The 17,681-nt window shown below is 38.1% G+C and overlaps 1 protein-coding gene across 1 annotated transcript in view; it reads right to left on the bottom strand.

The window, feature by feature from the left end:
- Positions 1 to 8,509, bottom strand: part of roraa (RAR-related orphan receptor A, paralog a) — a 249,257-nt gene extending 240,748 nt beyond the window's left edge. Inside the window, exon 1 of the mRNA XM_042495631.1 lies at positions 8,247 to 8,509. Coding sequence (XP_042351565.1) covers positions 8,247 to 8,400 — 154 coding nt within the window. The 5' untranslated portion in view covers positions 8,401 to 8,509. The remainder of the gene's footprint in view (positions 1 to 8,246) is intronic.
- Between the last annotated feature and the right edge of the window lie 9,172 nt (positions 8,510 to 17,681).

The following is a 17,681-nucleotide window of genomic DNA, read 5'->3' as shown; positions in this document are numbered from 1 at the left end:
ATCAGACCAACACACCCAGATAATGCGACTGAAGTCGAGCTATTCCGTCATGTAAACACCTCAGTCTGACTTTAACTGAACTCTTTGTTCTGCGCGTGCTCCAAGTCGCCACGCCGGACTCCCTCCGTGGTTAGGGACTGTTCATTACTTATGAGGAGGGAAGGGGTGCTAAAAAACAGGTCAGGCATTTTTTTTAAATGTAAGCACTGAAGAGGGACTTGTGCTTTTGATTTTGTCTTAGGTAAGGGAGATACAACTTGAAAAGGTAGTATCTTATATTTATTTTATATAAAACAGTCACACCCCAGCTACCCTCCTGATAAAATACAGTCCCACAACACCAGCATGGAAGCTAAGCGACGTCCTGCTGTGAACGGGCGCACAGCAAAACATACTTTAGCCATCTTAAAAAAACATTTTTAAAAAGCAATATCTCTTTAAGTGTACACTATATTTGAATATTTGTTCCTCTTTCGCAACAGCTGATGGAGGCAGCAGTAAAGCAGAAACTCTGCAATTTGGTGGAGTAAATAGTATTTTTTTTCATTAGTCTGGTGATTTCAATATAACACCTTCAAATCCCTGTCGGTACGGGCTGTCTTACAGCAAGGTAAAACACTGAAAATATTCTAAATATAGCGTAGATTACACTTTAACTTACATGGACTTTTCTAGGTGGCTTAAAACTAATCAATGAAGGCAGAGTTTGCTCGAGTTGATCATATGTACGTGATGTGACAGTTTTCTACCCCAAAATTATTGTAAATGACCATTGTGATTGTGATGCGTTGTTTATCATAGACTGTATAAATAACATAGGTTTACTGCAACTAACTGAACGGTGCATATCTCCACCTGCTGTGGCCAAGTCTGAAATAATTTTGTCAATAAATGGATTCTCCCCCGGCGCTTGTATACTGGGACAAGGACAGTAGTCCAATTAAATGGCCTAATCGAGCTATAACTTTAGCTCCACAACACTGCATGTAAACATACTGTGAGATACTGCTGGTCAAAGTTCCTGACTGAGTGCTGGGGTATTCAGTGCGAAGGGCTTACCTAGCTTGCACCCTCCACACTGCTAGAGATGTGAAAGGCTTGGCACTTTATGCGACATAAGAATCCCTCTGAGTGATCCTTTAGACCCCTCTCACCACCTCTCTCCCTCCAGGCCTCTTCTGAGGGGCCCTGCTTCATATCAGAGAGGCACAGAGCAGCGAGGAGCCAAGCAGCACCAGTACTTAGGTCACAGTGTGCCACATTAAATTTAGACTCCTTTAACACCCTCCAATAATGCATCTGGAGTATTTCCGGTCATTACTATTCAGACGTTTTCTATCTAAGATACAAACTTCTGTAAATGGGCCATAGATCTGAGCTGTCGTTCACCACAGGAGATTTCACATCAAATCTGGTGTCTGTCACCAGCTGAAACTTCCTCGCCAGCCCCAGTTAAGCCACTGGTGATTCAAACTCCAAAATAAACTGTCCCACAAGGGTAAAACTTTAGGATTTGGTCTAGGGTAAGTTTGACATTTCTAAACTTTTTTTTAAATTAATATAGTCTATTAAGGCTTGCAGTGAGTTGCCTTCAGTGTACACCCCATAGACCTAAGAACTGACTTAACAGGTTACCAAAAAAAAATGCAGCTACACCAGAACGTTTGTGCAATGGATTCTTGTACTTTTTCAGACCATTGCACTTTTTTTTCTGCATCCAGAGCGTATCCTGAGCTGTGTAATGAAGTGTTTTGTAATATGTCAGCACCAATTAACAACTTGCGTAACAACTGCACTTAAGGAAAAAAAAGCCCTGAACTGATCGAAAGCACAAGCACTCAAACAACTTAAACCTTGAACCTTGGTGAACTGGGTTTCTGCATTACATTAGGGGTGCCAGAGAATATATGACGGAATATGAGATACATGCATATATATTTCAGCATGGGAAACTTTAAAGCTATTGGTGCAGATGTTTAGGCTTATAGCAGGAATCAGGGGTCAAGTGTTGAACGTCTTGTTAGTTTCCTACAATAAAATCAACCCGGTCCTTTCTTGCAGCATCCCTCTAATCAAAAACATTCCACTTAACAGCATCACAGGTCACTACATGATTTGTCGTTCATATGTTATAAATTAGACATCATATTCAAATAATAATTACAAAAAATACATATTAAAGCCCCCTTAATGTAGCATTGATACACCAAATAAAACCAAAGGGGTTAAACACCCAGAGATCTTGCTGACGAAGTTCAAAACATTCAAATGTCTCCTATTTAAGTATATAAAGCACCAAAAATATTTAGCTTAAAAGGTCCCATAACATGCCCGTGTGTGTGTAATTTTAAAGTTTGGCCTGTTTCCGAAAACCAGGAGGGACTTCATTTAAATATTTGAATATAATGAGTTTAAAAGTAAATTTGAGCCATTTATATCACAACAAAGACACTTTAGGAAATTCAAACCAAGTTTCTAGCAAGAGACAGCCAAACATGCCTCTCTGATGTGTATGACTCTAGCCGAGTTAGCTTTATAACAAAGGTACACTTTAAAATCAAAGATCACTTTTCATGCAACAGAACTGTTACATATACTCAACGCAGCAGCAAAAACTTTAAAAACCTTACGGAAAATGATTAATTTAGGATCACAAACATATCTAAAAAATACATAAGCTAAGGCTGGAGAACATATCAATATTATATAGATACCATATATGAGACTAGATATCTTCTTACAGTTCTACATTTCATATCTTAATATTATGTCTTTTCCTGGTTTTAAAGGCTGCAGTACAGTCAAGTGATGTAACTGATGTGAAAAACGTTCATTTTTGTACCATTTTCTGCGTCTTTGTTGATTAGTGTAAAGCCTATTTTATTATTGTTACTTCTCGTACTGAATGTGTTGTGGTGGTCATGTTCAAGTTTTTTTTATTTATTTAACATAAACCTATCATGGGACCAAAGATGGAAATTAGCCTCTGGCTATAATCTTGCATATATCCATGTAAATGCTCATTATTATGCCCTGTCCCATATTTTAAATAAATAAATTGAAAAAAATGTATGAACAAACCAGACCAGCTGTTGTTTTATTTGCTTTTACCATTTCGGAAATATATCCACATTGCTGATGATTATTTATTAAAAATCTCATTGGGTAAATATTTTATGAAAGCACCAATAGCCAAGCCTGCAATATCATCACAATATTGATATCAAGTAGTTGTTCAGAAATATTGTGATATTTTGATTTTTTTCTTAACGCCCAGCCCTAACATACACATATTTTTGGAACAAGTTGATAGATAGCAAAACAGTCAGCTGAGGGAAACTGTAAAAAAAAGAGACCTAAAAAAAGATCTAAAAAAAGTAATAAGCAATTTATAGCACTTCACAAATAATTATTTTACATTATTTTATTTCTTTACACATTTTGTGACTTGTTATTTTGAACTGACAGCGAGAAGGAAAAGAGCCTCAACCTGACATGATAAAATCTCAATCAGTGCTCATTTTACTACTAATCCTGGTGTTATGCTGACGTTCACGGGTACATCCTCCTTAGATAAGTGCCAGCCGCCCAAATGTAATTTGACCTTTGAAGCTCATAAAAACAGATCCTTTTTTCTCTAAAGGTGGCAGTGCCAAAGTCTAAACTGAGAGCAGATGTCACTGTCTGTGTAGCAGCTCAGAAGAAATAATGTTTATCTTTTTTCAGTTGCTGTTGGTCTGCAGAGAACTTGATGTGAATAGATCAAATACTGAGCTCTGACTTCAATGGGCTGATTATTAACATTTAACAATGTTAAGTGTCTGACAGGTACCAATAAAAGACCTCATGATATTATCACCTCAGCCACATTTAAGGGTTGAAAGCACAGGAGGACTGAAACTCGATATTGTGTTACAGGCAGCCAGCCAGAAAAAAAAAAAGAGACACCTAATGGAGTTCCTCTCCCGGATCTGTCCGAGCTGAAGGCTCAGCTATAAGCCTATACCTGTATCTTCATGCTCTCCAGCGGGCAGGGAGCCCTAATTCATTGAATTTGAGAATGCCACTGCCTCAATAATGTTGCTGTCCACTCGAGTGGCGTGCAAGCTCCCGTGCCAACTTGGGGCTTTCTGAGATTTTGTGTAAAAACCTTTTTTTTTTTAAAGCCTCTGCAACCTCATCCGTCTTGTGTCAACAACAACTGAATAAATGCTGCCATTCTAGCCGAGAGCTCTCGTTTCGCTGCCCAAAAATAAAACTGACGAACGAAAAGTCTGGTTGCGTGTTCATTAGGAGGAGTGTTTTTATGCTGTGCTTTTTTAGCGACTAAAACTGAAGTGACAGGTAAGATTTTCTTTGCACAATGGAGGATTTTAAAAAAATAATCTCAAAAACTACTGAGCTTCTATACAAATGTGACATAATAGGTTGAAACTGGTATTTAATATGAAATGATGAAAAGAGATTTGCTCTAGATATGACACTGAGGCATGTTAATAAGTTGCACTGTAGTATTTTCCACTGTGAGAAACCACACTTCACCTGGTGACAACTTTCACAATCTAAAAAGCAACACTATGTTTTCAGTTCTTGCTCCTTTATGAGGACCAATCAATTCCACCTCTTTCTCCCAAACGAAGGAACACGATGTTGAGATGACTCACTGTTGCCGTCAATGAAAAGAACGAACATGCGTGCGGTGAGAAAACAAGTGGTCACTGTCATTCAGCGCACTACAACACTACAACACTCACACGCGTTGAAACAAACTCGTGTTCTGAGGGGATCCAGGACACCGGAGCTCTTATCAGATCTGTGGCTTCAGCTCCCCTGTGCAACTGTGAGGTTCCAAGCCTCTGCAGAGACCATGACCTTATATAACCAAGCTATTAATATTGATTGTTTCCAAATTTGCGAAGCGAGGGATCTTGCAATATGAAAATAACACCCTTTCTTCTTTCCCGTAATGATATCCACAGCCCTCCAAGGCCTGTTCTCTGACCCACTCAAGTCTTACAGCAGAGCTTCTGCTGAAGTAAGCCCTTTCTACTTAAAAGGTATTAGCACTCAGGGTTAAAACAGTAAATGCTCTGCATGCAGGATAAGAAATGTGCATCCTCAGAAAGTCTAATACAGCTGGTGTAAAGAGGGAAACTGCGCCTGAGCGAGCGACTGCCGCCTTTCAGATGTTGGTTTCTGTGGCTGGCCTGAAAAGTCTCAGCGTGGAGCTGTAATCCGAAAAAATGTCTTACAAGACTGTAACAGGACGGTGAGCCTTTTTTTTTTTTTATTGTTTTTTTTTTTTTTGAGTAATCCTGCACTGAACTTTGCCAATGCAATAAACCAGCTGCGGTTACCTCTTATTAGAACACTTGCACTTTTACATGTATGCTTTTTTTTTAACCCTTTGAGACCTATGTCTTTCAAAAAAGGCACTGAGCAACTTATGAAGAAATGACCTAAATATTAGCAAAAACATTGTGAAGGTATAAGAAAACTACATGAAAAATAGAAGAAAAAACAGTTTAAAAAAAAAACAACCCCACATTTTTGGACAATTTTCCAAATTGTTGTTAAAAGTTATTTTCCAAATCTTCTAATTTCTTGCAATTTGCAGAACAGTTCTTGTCAAGTAGCTCAGTGCCCTTTTTTCTCATGTTTTCGAATAAAAACATAGCAATCTTCTCAGTTTCTGAAGGTTTAAATACTTGTGAAGGTGTCTGAATGCAGCACAAGAAAAATGATGGTGATCTAGGTTGAGAACAGTGAAACATGCTACAGTGTCTTTATGAAACTTTTCTTCTACTCTCATGCAAGGTGAACATATATATTAAAAAATAATCTGCTTTGTAGGCGCAGTTGAGTGTCTTTTAAAACAAATATAAGGCAACTGCTGCAGTATTTTAATGCCTTGTAAACACTGGCAAGAGTATAGATTAGACGGCAGACCGCAATAGGTTGCCGTTACTATATAACTGCATCAGAGCAACAGATGGCAACTTACTGATTCTGGAAGATAAGATTAAAAATTAATTACCCTGCAGTAAAAATGGAGCATGCATCCTGTATGACGGGTGACACATATGAACTACACAGAAAACTGGCTTTTTTTTTAAGCATGGGAAGAAGACAATGAGCAACAAAGGAAGAAATGACCCAAAATTTAGGGAGAAGTTAGTAAAAAGAAAAAGAAAATTACCTGGAAATTAGGGTTTTTTCCCAAAGAAAGTTAAAAAAACACCAGTAAGGAAAAGACCATGAAAAGTGCTTTAAAAATTATAATAATTTTGTAACATAATTTTAAATATATAATTAGGATCAATTTAATTTTTTTTTTTCCTACCTATTTCCCCCCCCTAAGTATTTTGCCTAAGCTTTTTTTTTTTTAAATAATTTTCCAAATCTATTCAATTCTTGCACTTTATGGAACATTTCTGACCAAGTTGCTCATTGCCTTTTTTCCTATGTTTTTGAAAGAAATCTATTTGCTCAGAGTTCACAGGCTTACAATCTTTTGAAAGGCGTCTGAACGCAGACCAAGAAAAATGATGTTGCTCCAGGTTTCAAAGGGTTAAACATACTACAATAACTGAATATAGGACTTTAATCACAACCCATTTCAGATAAATGTTGATTCACACTAAGTTTTTAAAAGTTCTCCAAACTTTTCTTCAAGCCTTCGGCTGCTAATGCTTTCTAACAATCCTCCTTGTTCTTTGCACAAAGGTCAAAATAAAGTTTGAGTGCAGGGAAACTCCTTTAAAGCTGCAGAGGTTGTCCCACTGAACATGTGTTTTTTTTCACCCATTCAGCATTACATAACAGACCGAAGGCGTTCTTTTTCCTGTCTTTCTCTTTCCCAGACGCACTTTAATCCTGTGCATAAAAGGGTGGGGTGAATATGGGTCAGCAGGTTAGGAGTGTCTCAAAGTCAGACTTGCGAAAAAAAGAAATCAATCCACGAAGCCTCCCAACTACCTGTCTTTGCCCCGCTATTACATAAGTGCTCCGGCTGTGCCAACCCACAAAGTCACACAGTTTCCCTTCACTGCCGTCTGTATAAATACACGCTCAAGAAGTGCTGTGATTTATTTTTTCTTTTCTAATTAAAACATCAGTGGTTTTCACGGGGAGTGGAGGTTGGACTCTTGTATAAAGTGAAAAAGATCTGCGTTGATGATTTCTGCTCTCAGTTGCGCGCCTCTGTTTATGGCTAAACCTGTTACATAACCAGCTTACATTCCACATTCACCATATCACACTCTAAATATACCCGTGCGCACAGGAAGAGCGCGCGCACACAAAAAACCCCACCGTTCAAGTGAATTAATTGTCACATGGCTCGCCTCACTTGTCATGTCACACACACGGAGTGTGCTTGCAAAGAATCAGCAGAGAAATCAGGGATTTCTTTGAACTTGGATGAGCCCGGTTAGCCTGTGCTGGAGACAGCCGAGAGGGGGTGTGGTTAAATACTGTCTGTACTGTACAACATGGACGGGACGTGGTGGGTAAATCATGTAAAAATGAACTCGTCCTTAGCAGCAATGCAGACTTTTGACGGGCTAATTGATATCACAGGCCAGTGGAGTTATTCATTGTGTCATCATGGTGTCGCATGCAGCGCCTTCATGCTTGCAACAGTGTTTGAAAGCAGATTCCAGCTGCTGGGGCGTCTTTTTTTGCACACTGGAATAGCCTAAAATCTTAGCAAGGAGATGTAAAAAAAAAAAAAAAAAATCCAGCCAGACGGCGCTGTGTGCTGTGTGAGGAATAGTGGAGGACACGTCCCTACAAAGGAGAATGATCGATAAACTAGCCCACAGTTCCCCCTCCAAAAAAGTTCACTTTTGACACTTTGACTATATCGCGTTGGAGCGGACAGGTTGGCCATTTTTTTGGCACCGACAGAAGCTCCCGTTGGTCAATTTTAAGTTGTAATTGATTTCGCTTGCAGTCAGAGTAAATGTGACATCTGTGACCGTATCACCCCCCCTATGATTTGAGCTGTCAGTGGAGCCTGAAAAGCAGCAACACACACCGAGGCACTAATTCCAGCCGAACGCATAAAAGCGAAAACAGAAAAGCCATCTATCTCCCCCGTGCTTGGATTTAAGACAGCGTGCAGTTATTTATGGGGAGGCGATTTCATTCATTTTGAAGTTTGATTTGGAAAAATAATCCGCGATCGGGGTTTATTTCTCACACAGTGAAATTTAAAAGAAAGCGAACCACGGTCCGCTTACCTCTGTTGGTGCTTGAGCAGGTCTGCCTTCGAACCGGGGCTGGATGGTCCGCTTTCCGGAGCGTCTCCAGGTTTACCGGGGTTTCCCTGACCGGGGTAGCCGGCTCCGAGGCGCTGTTGCCCGGGTCGCTCGCTGGATCTGGAGGGGAGTCCATGTTGAATTTCAGATTCACTGTTTAACTACCGCTAGTACTTGAAACTAATTCTACGCGATCTGTGAGCTCCGGCACTACGTCTTGCTATCTAATTTAGACTAGAAGTAAGAAATGAGAAATGCGAGTGTGTCTGGAGGTGGGTGTGTAGGTTTGATTGTCCACTAGCAGCGCTAGTGAGAGCTCCAGTCATGCACACTGGAAAGGGAGAGGTTGTCAATAGCCGAAGAATAGATGTAGGCCTGAAAGTAATCCACGCTGATCGACCCTGCGCAGATTTACATGGGGATGGCAATATTTTCTTACTGTCTAATCTTCATCAGCAGTTTCATACATATGTGTATTATCTCACCTACAAGTTTGGGAAATTATGATCACACTGCATGTAGGCTGCTGCTGAATTTGACACTGAAAACTGGGCAAACAATGTCTAGATACACAACAATGACATTTGCATCATCTCATGATATATATCAAACTGCAAATAATGAAATTCATCGACATGAAAAGTACAGCTTTTGTGGTTATTTTACTTTAATCATAATCTGCAAAAGCTAAATATGGCCACTAATATGCACATCATGATATGGCATTATAAATATGCAATGCTTGCAAGTCGACCCTGTGCAGTTTTACATGGAAATGGCAATATTTTCTAATTGTCTAACCTTCATCAGCACAGTTATACATCTGTGTATTATCCCACCTACAAGTTGGGGAAATAGTGATAACACTGCGGGCTGCTGCTTAATTTGACACTGAAAGCTGGGCAAAAAAATGTCTGAATCTATCATACTGCAAATAATGAAATCATTCACGTGGAAACTGCAGCTTTTGTAGTTGTTATTTTCCTTAAATCCTAACTCGCAAAAGCGTAAATGGCCATTACCATGCACATCAACATATTGCATTATCAATATGCAATTTTTGCAAGTTCACAGTCAAAAGCTGTGGAGGTGCAGAAATGATTTACTGCTATACAGTGAATGTTATTACTGGCTGCAGGTTACAGCACTCTGCATGAGCTAAATCACAAGACAACTTTCATGTCAGAGAATCCAAACAAGGACTCTTCATTATGTTTGTCATCATCATCATCATCTCCACCGTTCTATGGGAGGAGCGGAGTGCACTACTGAGAACTCTACCCAAAGTGTTTATTTTGTATTTTTTATTTTAAAAAGGACTCTCACACATTAACCTGAGAGTCTCCGCTCTGCTCTGATTAAAAGTTTCACACAGGCAGCAGTTTAGAGAGCTTTAAGATATAATGGCGCGTGCAGCTGGCATCAAAACGTCACTCAGGCAACCGGCATCCGCGCGCCGCTTGTTGCGCAGCAATTACAAACACCACGCTCTCTGCATGTGATCAGCGGGCGAGCTGCGAGGCGGAAACCCCGCCTCTTTCAGGAGGTGCACGTGGACTTTGACATGGTCCTGCCCTCCCAGTGCAGAGCCACACTGCTGATAGACAGGTCAGTGATAACACAAAAAGCACTATACCCACAACTCATAACCTTATAAAGTAATTTAATCACAGAAGGAATATCTCTTTAAACACTACATATATGTAAAATGTGCTTGTATATTAATATTCATAAGGATGACTTTACAAGGTCTTTTTTATCTTCAAGAAAGTTGAGGGTCTTCAGGAGGTCTTCAAGAAAATTACCATCATTTACACAATAGTGTATCCTCTTGATGACTATATTTGGTAGAAACTAATATGCCTGCCTTAACACATAAATCAAGTTAATTAACAGGTTTGAAAATACAGAAAGTATACACTATCTTTACTTCACTTGCCTTTTTCAAAGTTCATGGAGTGTCTGCACAATAGGCCTGCGTGTTGCAGCAATACCGGTTTCTTAGTATTCTATGGTATGAAAATTAATGGTTATATTGCGTATATGCTATTCTATGGCAATGGAAAACGTTCCGACCAGACAGGGACTCTCACTTTCTTTCTGTACATCTTCCATTTAAAAAGGGTCATTTTTAAATGATGATGATGATGATGATGATGATGATGATGATGATGATGATGATGATAATTATTATTATTATTATTATTCAGTATATCACAATATTTTCGGACACAGTAGTCACACCATGAAAATCTCATACCGATGCATCTCATACCGATGCATCCCTAGCACCTAATATGATAATTTATATGATAGTGATGATGATAATTTATACAGCCCTATGCCATACTACTGCTTTCATTCATAAAGATAAGATAACTGACATGTAAAGCATAAAAGATGACCGATATTTTGGTTCTGTCATGAACTAAACATGGTCACAACAATACACTGTAAGAATTTGGCTGTAAAACTTCAGCCAAATTCTAAAAGTAATGTAGTTTTTCCACAACACAGTAAAACACTGTAAATTTTGATACTATCTTGGAGCCAATATTTCACTGTAAATCTCACATTTCACATGCAATATTCTGTAGAATACTGTCATATATAAATGGTAATATACTGTGAAAGTAAAATAAAGGTATGCTGTCAATTACAGTAGTTTAGTGCAGTTCTACAGAAAACTTACAGTTACAGTGCACACATAAACAACATTGTATCTGACTGCATCCACATCCAGCAGCTGTGGTACATGACTGCAACATTGGGGATGTGCATGACTGGTTAATTTTTCTATTAACCTTTGCTACCCTCGTTTTTCAGCAAGACAAATACTAGCCAGAAAAATCTAATCTATTATCAAAATTATCATTGTATGTGGTTGTGTTCACTCACTGAAATGCCATCGTAATAATCAGGTTCTTTCCCTAAAAATGTCTTTTCAATAAATGTTATTGCTTAACTTTGTGTTGAGTGGGGTTGTTTTTCATGCTTTGTAATGTGTCATGCTCATGGTGCAAAATAGCACAAATTTCAGTGGCATTTAAATGCAATGTGGTTATTCAAGAATGTGATTGAGGATTTCAAATGGCTATTATGATGTGTGCAATATGTTTGTGGACAATGTTCACCCTTTTCGATTAAAATGTGCTTAATTCAGACTGCATTGCGAGCGTTTGTTTTACTTTTAGACCAGTCAACTACTCTGAGTTAAATTTCAAGATGAGTTAGTGGTTATCATCCCTATACAACAAGTTGTCAATGACAGTCATATACTTTTAGCAGAGTCTTGCTGATTGTCATTTCATCTTGTCCTTTATTTGGATTTAGCATCTTAGATTTGGTCTCTTTTTGTGCAGCTTTTGTAAATGGTGTTGACTTTTCATTTATTTGTTTGTTTCAAGCTGGATAACGCTTTGTTAGTCAAGTGACATCATTTACATGAAGGTAAATAGTGTCAAACACAAGGTGAGAGACGTGAAGCACAATGGTTTACTGTGCTATTGTCTGGTTACTAAGTCAACACATTTTTTAAATCCCTGAGCAGGTGGCAGATTTGGAAAATAAAAGACATGAAGACAACAAAGTGAGATATTTAATCCACATGAAAAATACTGGACACAGTAAATACTTGAAGCTAGGACTATTCACGGGAGACTTAGTCAAAAAAAACAAAACAAAAAAAAAACAGATTCTGTTTTCATGTTTCCAATGCAGCGTTCTTTGCATGTAACTCACCAACGAGAGTATGATATAACTTTTGGAGACAACTTTTTGACAGAGAGCCAGAAGGAATCTCTCACTGCCAAGTGAAGAGGCCAAGTTCCATTCCTTCTGCTCAGCTTTAGCTCCTCCAAATTTCCCTGACCTCCTGACCCACTGCAATTTGACCGTGTGAACCCTGCTCTCACATTCCACGCCTGCTGCATGTTTGGTGCCGAAGCCGAGAAATCTTGAACTTGAGAGAGAGAAGCAAGCACCTCTGCAAAAACACAGAAGAGCACTTCTGCATAACCATGAAAAGTGCATGCTCGTATGTGCACACCCACGCTTGTAAAGGTGCATGTAAACACTCCTTATGTGTGTGCATTAGGGATGCAAATCATAGGCACTTTCCATAATCGAGTATTCATCGTTATTTGGATCGCTAATCAATTATTAATTGTTATTTGGAAAAACAGAAAAACTTTGCTCATTTCAAACAATACAAAAGGGGTTTTGTTTTTTTATTTATTTTCTAAATTGAAGCTCACAGAAGCATATTCCATATACTTTGACAGCATTGCATAACCTATCAATTGATCAATTAAATTTCACATGTTCCATTAAAGTTTTAACGACTGATTAATCAATCATCGATTAATTGTTATTATCCCTAATTTCTAGTCATTATAATTATGCATTTAAATTTTGTTATAGAGAAAACAATACATATATATATATTTATATATATATATATACACACACACACACACATAAATGATCTAAATCTAAAATTATACACACATAAATTATCTAAATCTAAAATTATACATATATTTTTTTCTGAACTGATTTTGGGTCAATTTTCTTGTTTTTTATTTATTCATTTATTTATTTATTAAATATTTATTTATTTTGACTTATTTTCAGGTAAATTTTCTTGTAATTTTTTTACACACTATTCTTGGGCCATGTGTTATTAACATGCTAATTGCCTTCCCCCCATGTTGTTGAAAGAAATCAACATATTGCATAAACTTTGCCAGCATTTCTCGACTGATTCAATTTCACATATTCCATCAAAGTCTTAACGAACTATTAATAGATCCTCAATTAACTGTTGCATGCATTTAGTAAGATATATATAAAAAGAATAAAATATAATGTAATTTTAATGTATAGACAAAAGTAACATATTCAGGCCAACACACTGTGCTGTGTTTAAACCGAAAGGATGCAAGGACAAGTTTGATGCTGCCTGTTTAATTTTTGAGTTAAAATGAATTATGCTGCTGTCACATTGTTGAGCAGGGGAAGGATGTGGCGGATGTGAAGCGAGTAGAGTAAGCATGCCTGCCTGTGTTTAAAAATGATTGATTAAGCTGACACCGGCTCAGGGGTGCAACACCGCTCTATTTTTCTCCCTCATTATGTAAGGCTATATTTCAAATCAGGAGTGCACTGGAGGAAGACACCAGAGACACTAGACAGGACACCCTTCAAATAAAAAGTTTATCAGACAACAGCCAAGAAGACTGATGAGTTTCCCCTCTAATCTTGTCTTGGGAGTGGCAATGGGAAAGAGGAAAAAAATGTGTTTGTCAAAGGACGAGGTGATCTTTAGACAAAACACACAGAAAATACATTTGACCAGTTTGGCCCCAAGTATTCACAATGTTTATGAAAAAAAATGTTTGTTTTAATCTAAATTCACAATCAGGCAGAGTACAGAAGGTTACATGTAGGCTATGAATTTTTAATGTAATTTAAAAAAAAAAGATAAGTTCAGCTGTGTTTACAAAAAGCAATTAATTCAGATTAGATAGATTAAATATAGCTCATAATTTAAATCAGATATAAAATTCACTGTTCTCCTCACGCTGCACTCGTTGTCTATTTAAAGAGCAGCAACAAAACAAGTTCTCAGAAATGACTTTTTTTTTTCTCATGCGGACATGGTGACATATCTTTGTTGCCTTACAAATCGGACATCAGAACCCAAGCCCAGCAAACACGCGGCTCTTTGCATGCTCACGCAGTACAGAGTGCCACAGTGTAATGAAAAAGACATATTAATGGCCTTTCACTTATTCATGCGTCGGAAATGAAGAGGCACAGTCACATTCTGAAACGGTTGACAGAATAAAGAGCCAACATTGGGGAAATGATTGTATTTATGATTTCACTCTGACACATGAAGGTATCAAGAGAGAGACAGAGTGACACATTTCTGACAGTTCAAAGTGTTAAATGATGTGATGTATGGCAACATACTCGAGCACGGGGGCACATGCTCTTATATATTTTCACTTTAAGAGTCAGCGCCTCACAAGTGCAGACCTGGGAGGCAGCTGGAGAATCATTGCTGTTATTTCAGCAAACATGGGACATACTGTATACTGTACAGTATACACATGATCAGGAATATCAAAAGTGAACTGCAGGAAAGCTCCTTATATAATTAGCTTTACACTATTTCAATTCTAACAAAATTAGATGAATCCACAGCGCTTCTTGACTCTCCCCCTCAGAGCCAGTTATATCAATAGCACCACCTAGCAGCAGCTTGACCACAGTAAATCACTGCGTCCACACTCAGCCTCAGTTTGCTAACCCATCATGTCTACATTTCTGCATAAAGAGGAATTCCTATGCAAATTAAATCATGAGTAGATTTATGTGATTTGATATGTAATTCACTATTTAAATCTAGCATTTTTCCGTTTTTTTTGATCAGGGTCACATTAGCGAACATGCAGGAAAATATGAGCATTAAGTGTGCATCTGTTCTGCGTAACTGACATCAAAAGCTGCAATGACCATTGCGATTTACATTAATTCCTGAAAACAATTATGCAGTTAAATCATTTCAGTACTATCTGCAAGCTAATGATTATTTAAGGACATTTCTTAGGTAACAGACATGTATTTGTCATAGTCCTCCTGCAGGCTGCAGCATGAAATCAAGACAGCCAGAGCTGCCACACTGCACTCATCCAGTGATACAACAGTTAGAAAGGAATGCATTTATACAGTCTCGTTTAAGATGGTATATTATGCATTACCAGCGTTGCAGAGTAACTAGTTACATTAATAAAGTTACACAATAATTGTAATTTTGATCAATAAGAGTTACTGAGAAAAAAAAGAAATTAAATTACAGTTACTTATCAAATGTTAATGATTAAGAAGGGGTTACACATTTTCATTTTGATGAATACATTACATTTTTTAAAAGAGCAACTACTAATCTGTAACCTATTACATTCCTGTAACCATTTATAAATATTTAACATGTTGCTCTTGCTTAGTTTTATCATCCCTCTGCAGCCCCTGTGCGCTACTTTTTATACTTTTTTTAACTTCCCAAGTATTAATATATCATCAGTGTGTTGTTTGCATTTTTTATTGCTGCCTTGTTTTTATCTGGTACTTTTCTGCAAAGCACTTTGTAACTTTGTTACAAGTGCTATATAAATTAAGTTTATTGTTATTATTATGTTTTAAAAGTAACCTTCACAGCAACACTGTGCATAACAATCATGAACACTAGACTGTGGGGAAAAAAGACAAAGGTTTTAAGATTTGCAGGTTATAGTGAACTCCTTTCTGTCAGAGCCACAACTGACTCATGGCATGTGCGTAGAGTTCATATGACTGGGGACCAGGATGATTTTCTCCGTTAAAAATCAGGAGGTGAAAAATGGCGTGGTTATTTGTGCCTGACAGAAGTTAAGAGCTTTTCCCCGAGGCCCGCTGCCTCCCTGCTGACCGCAAGGCAGCCTTCTCCTCCAGCATCTACTCACCTTGTGAGATCACACCTCTGCACCGGCTGCTGGGATGGCGCATCCCGCAACTCCAGTCTTTGCATACAGCATATGGACTCAGGTGGTGTTTTTTTCCCCAATTTGTGCTCACAAGTTTGTTTTTGTTTGTGTGCAAGAGGTCTACTGAAGTTGAATTTTGAGGTGAAGCACAGAGGCAGGTAAATCAAGTGCAAGGTCAAGGTTTTTGCACTAGTGTAATTAGTAGTGTAATTGCTGCCTGCTTCTAAGGCTTATCGGAGAATCCTGTGTGGCACAAACAAGGTCCCACAGGAAGAGATCAAAGCAGTGTCTGGGGAGCGAGGATCTCGATTAGAGTTTATGTTTTTAAAGGTTCAGAGGATAGAAAACAATCCTGCATCCAGGATGGAATATTTCATATCTGTGTGTATGGATGCAGATGCCAGTTAGTGCACAAGGTCACCTGAGGGCTCATTTATATTATCATTTATACATCACTGCCTTCATGCTTCCGTGCGTCCTTTATGACAGCACAGATATACAGCCAACAGATAGCACTAGAGAGCAGGGTAAAACATGTCATACAACAAACTAGACTACAATGTAGAACGCTCTAATAACGTACCTTTAAGATACGTTGGTGGTCTGTGAGGCAATTAAATACATCGCAACAACTCTTTTCACAACATTACTGATTTTCTCCGCTCCAACGTTTTTAAATATCTTTGTTGTATTCTTCAGTTGTGTCTTGTCTATCATGGCTTGCTCTATGTGCAATATATCAAATGACTTTGTTGCAAATATCAAGTATGAATTGTCACGTTGGTTTTATAAGCCACCAGTGTTTCAGCTCTCTCGCTCTTTTCTACAGCTCTCTGCCTCCCAAACACACGCAAACAAAGCAGGGCTTTTGCAGAGCTCCAGACTGTGATTATTTAGTCACATTTTGCGACCATGGAGCACTACTGCAATCTGCAAATACTATGAATATATCGACTGGAGAGTTGTTGGTTTGTTTTCAGCTTACAGAGAATAAATCATCACGTTTAATGGCACTGTGGTAACAGCCTAACCTAATAAGTGGTGTGGTGGTAGTGTGAGCAGGTGAGGTGTGTGTTTGTATCTGCAAACTATTAAGTCACATTTTGCAACCACGACGCACCAGAGCAATGTGCAAATATTAGTAATATATGAACTGGACAGCTGTTACTTTGTTGCCCACTCACAGTGAATGAATCCTCAAGGCACTGTGGTATCTGTTTAACTGTCTGCTAACGCTAACATCCAACTGTTGGCCAGAAGCTTGAAGTCAACAGCAAAAATATCAACATTTCCAGAGTGAGATTGGCCAGGTCTTTCAAAATAAAAGCACCTTGGGTCCCACTTTATTTTATTTAATTATAACATTCATTCATTCATTCATTCATTCATTCATTCATTCATTCATTCGTTTTCTGTAACCGCTTGTCCTCGTAAGGGTCACGGGGGGGCTGGAGCCGATCCCAGCTGTCATTGGGTGGAATTAATTATAATTATAAATAATACTTTTAAAAATGTCATCATAAAAGTACTTTATTTAACATCTTTATAACTGTATTTTTATTAAATGTTATTATACGAGTAGTGTATTCAACTTTAACTTACCAACTTTATTTAACTTGACTGTATGCAGGTCAATCAGTAATTTTGTTTTTAATAGTTACATTAGTTTAAAGGACATTTAAAATATATGAAGATTATGTATCTCAATACAGCCTTAAAATATTGTGATTTTACTTTTAAGCCAAATTGCCTAGCCTTAGCTTGAGCAACGCTACACTACCCCATGATCTCCAGTGATACTGCTCCGTTGCATCCAGATCTTTCTCACAAAACGAGCACAAATACATACAATAAAAAAAAGCAGAGCACAGACAGAAGACTCAGT

This window comes from Plectropomus leopardus, chromosome 11, assembly GCF_008729295.1.
Source record: "Plectropomus leopardus isolate mb chromosome 11, YSFRI_Pleo_2.0, whole genome shotgun sequence".
Lineage (NCBI taxonomy): Eukaryota > Metazoa > Chordata > Actinopteri > Perciformes > Serranidae > Plectropomus > Plectropomus leopardus.
This window is presented reverse-complemented; position numbering and strand designations above follow the sequence as displayed.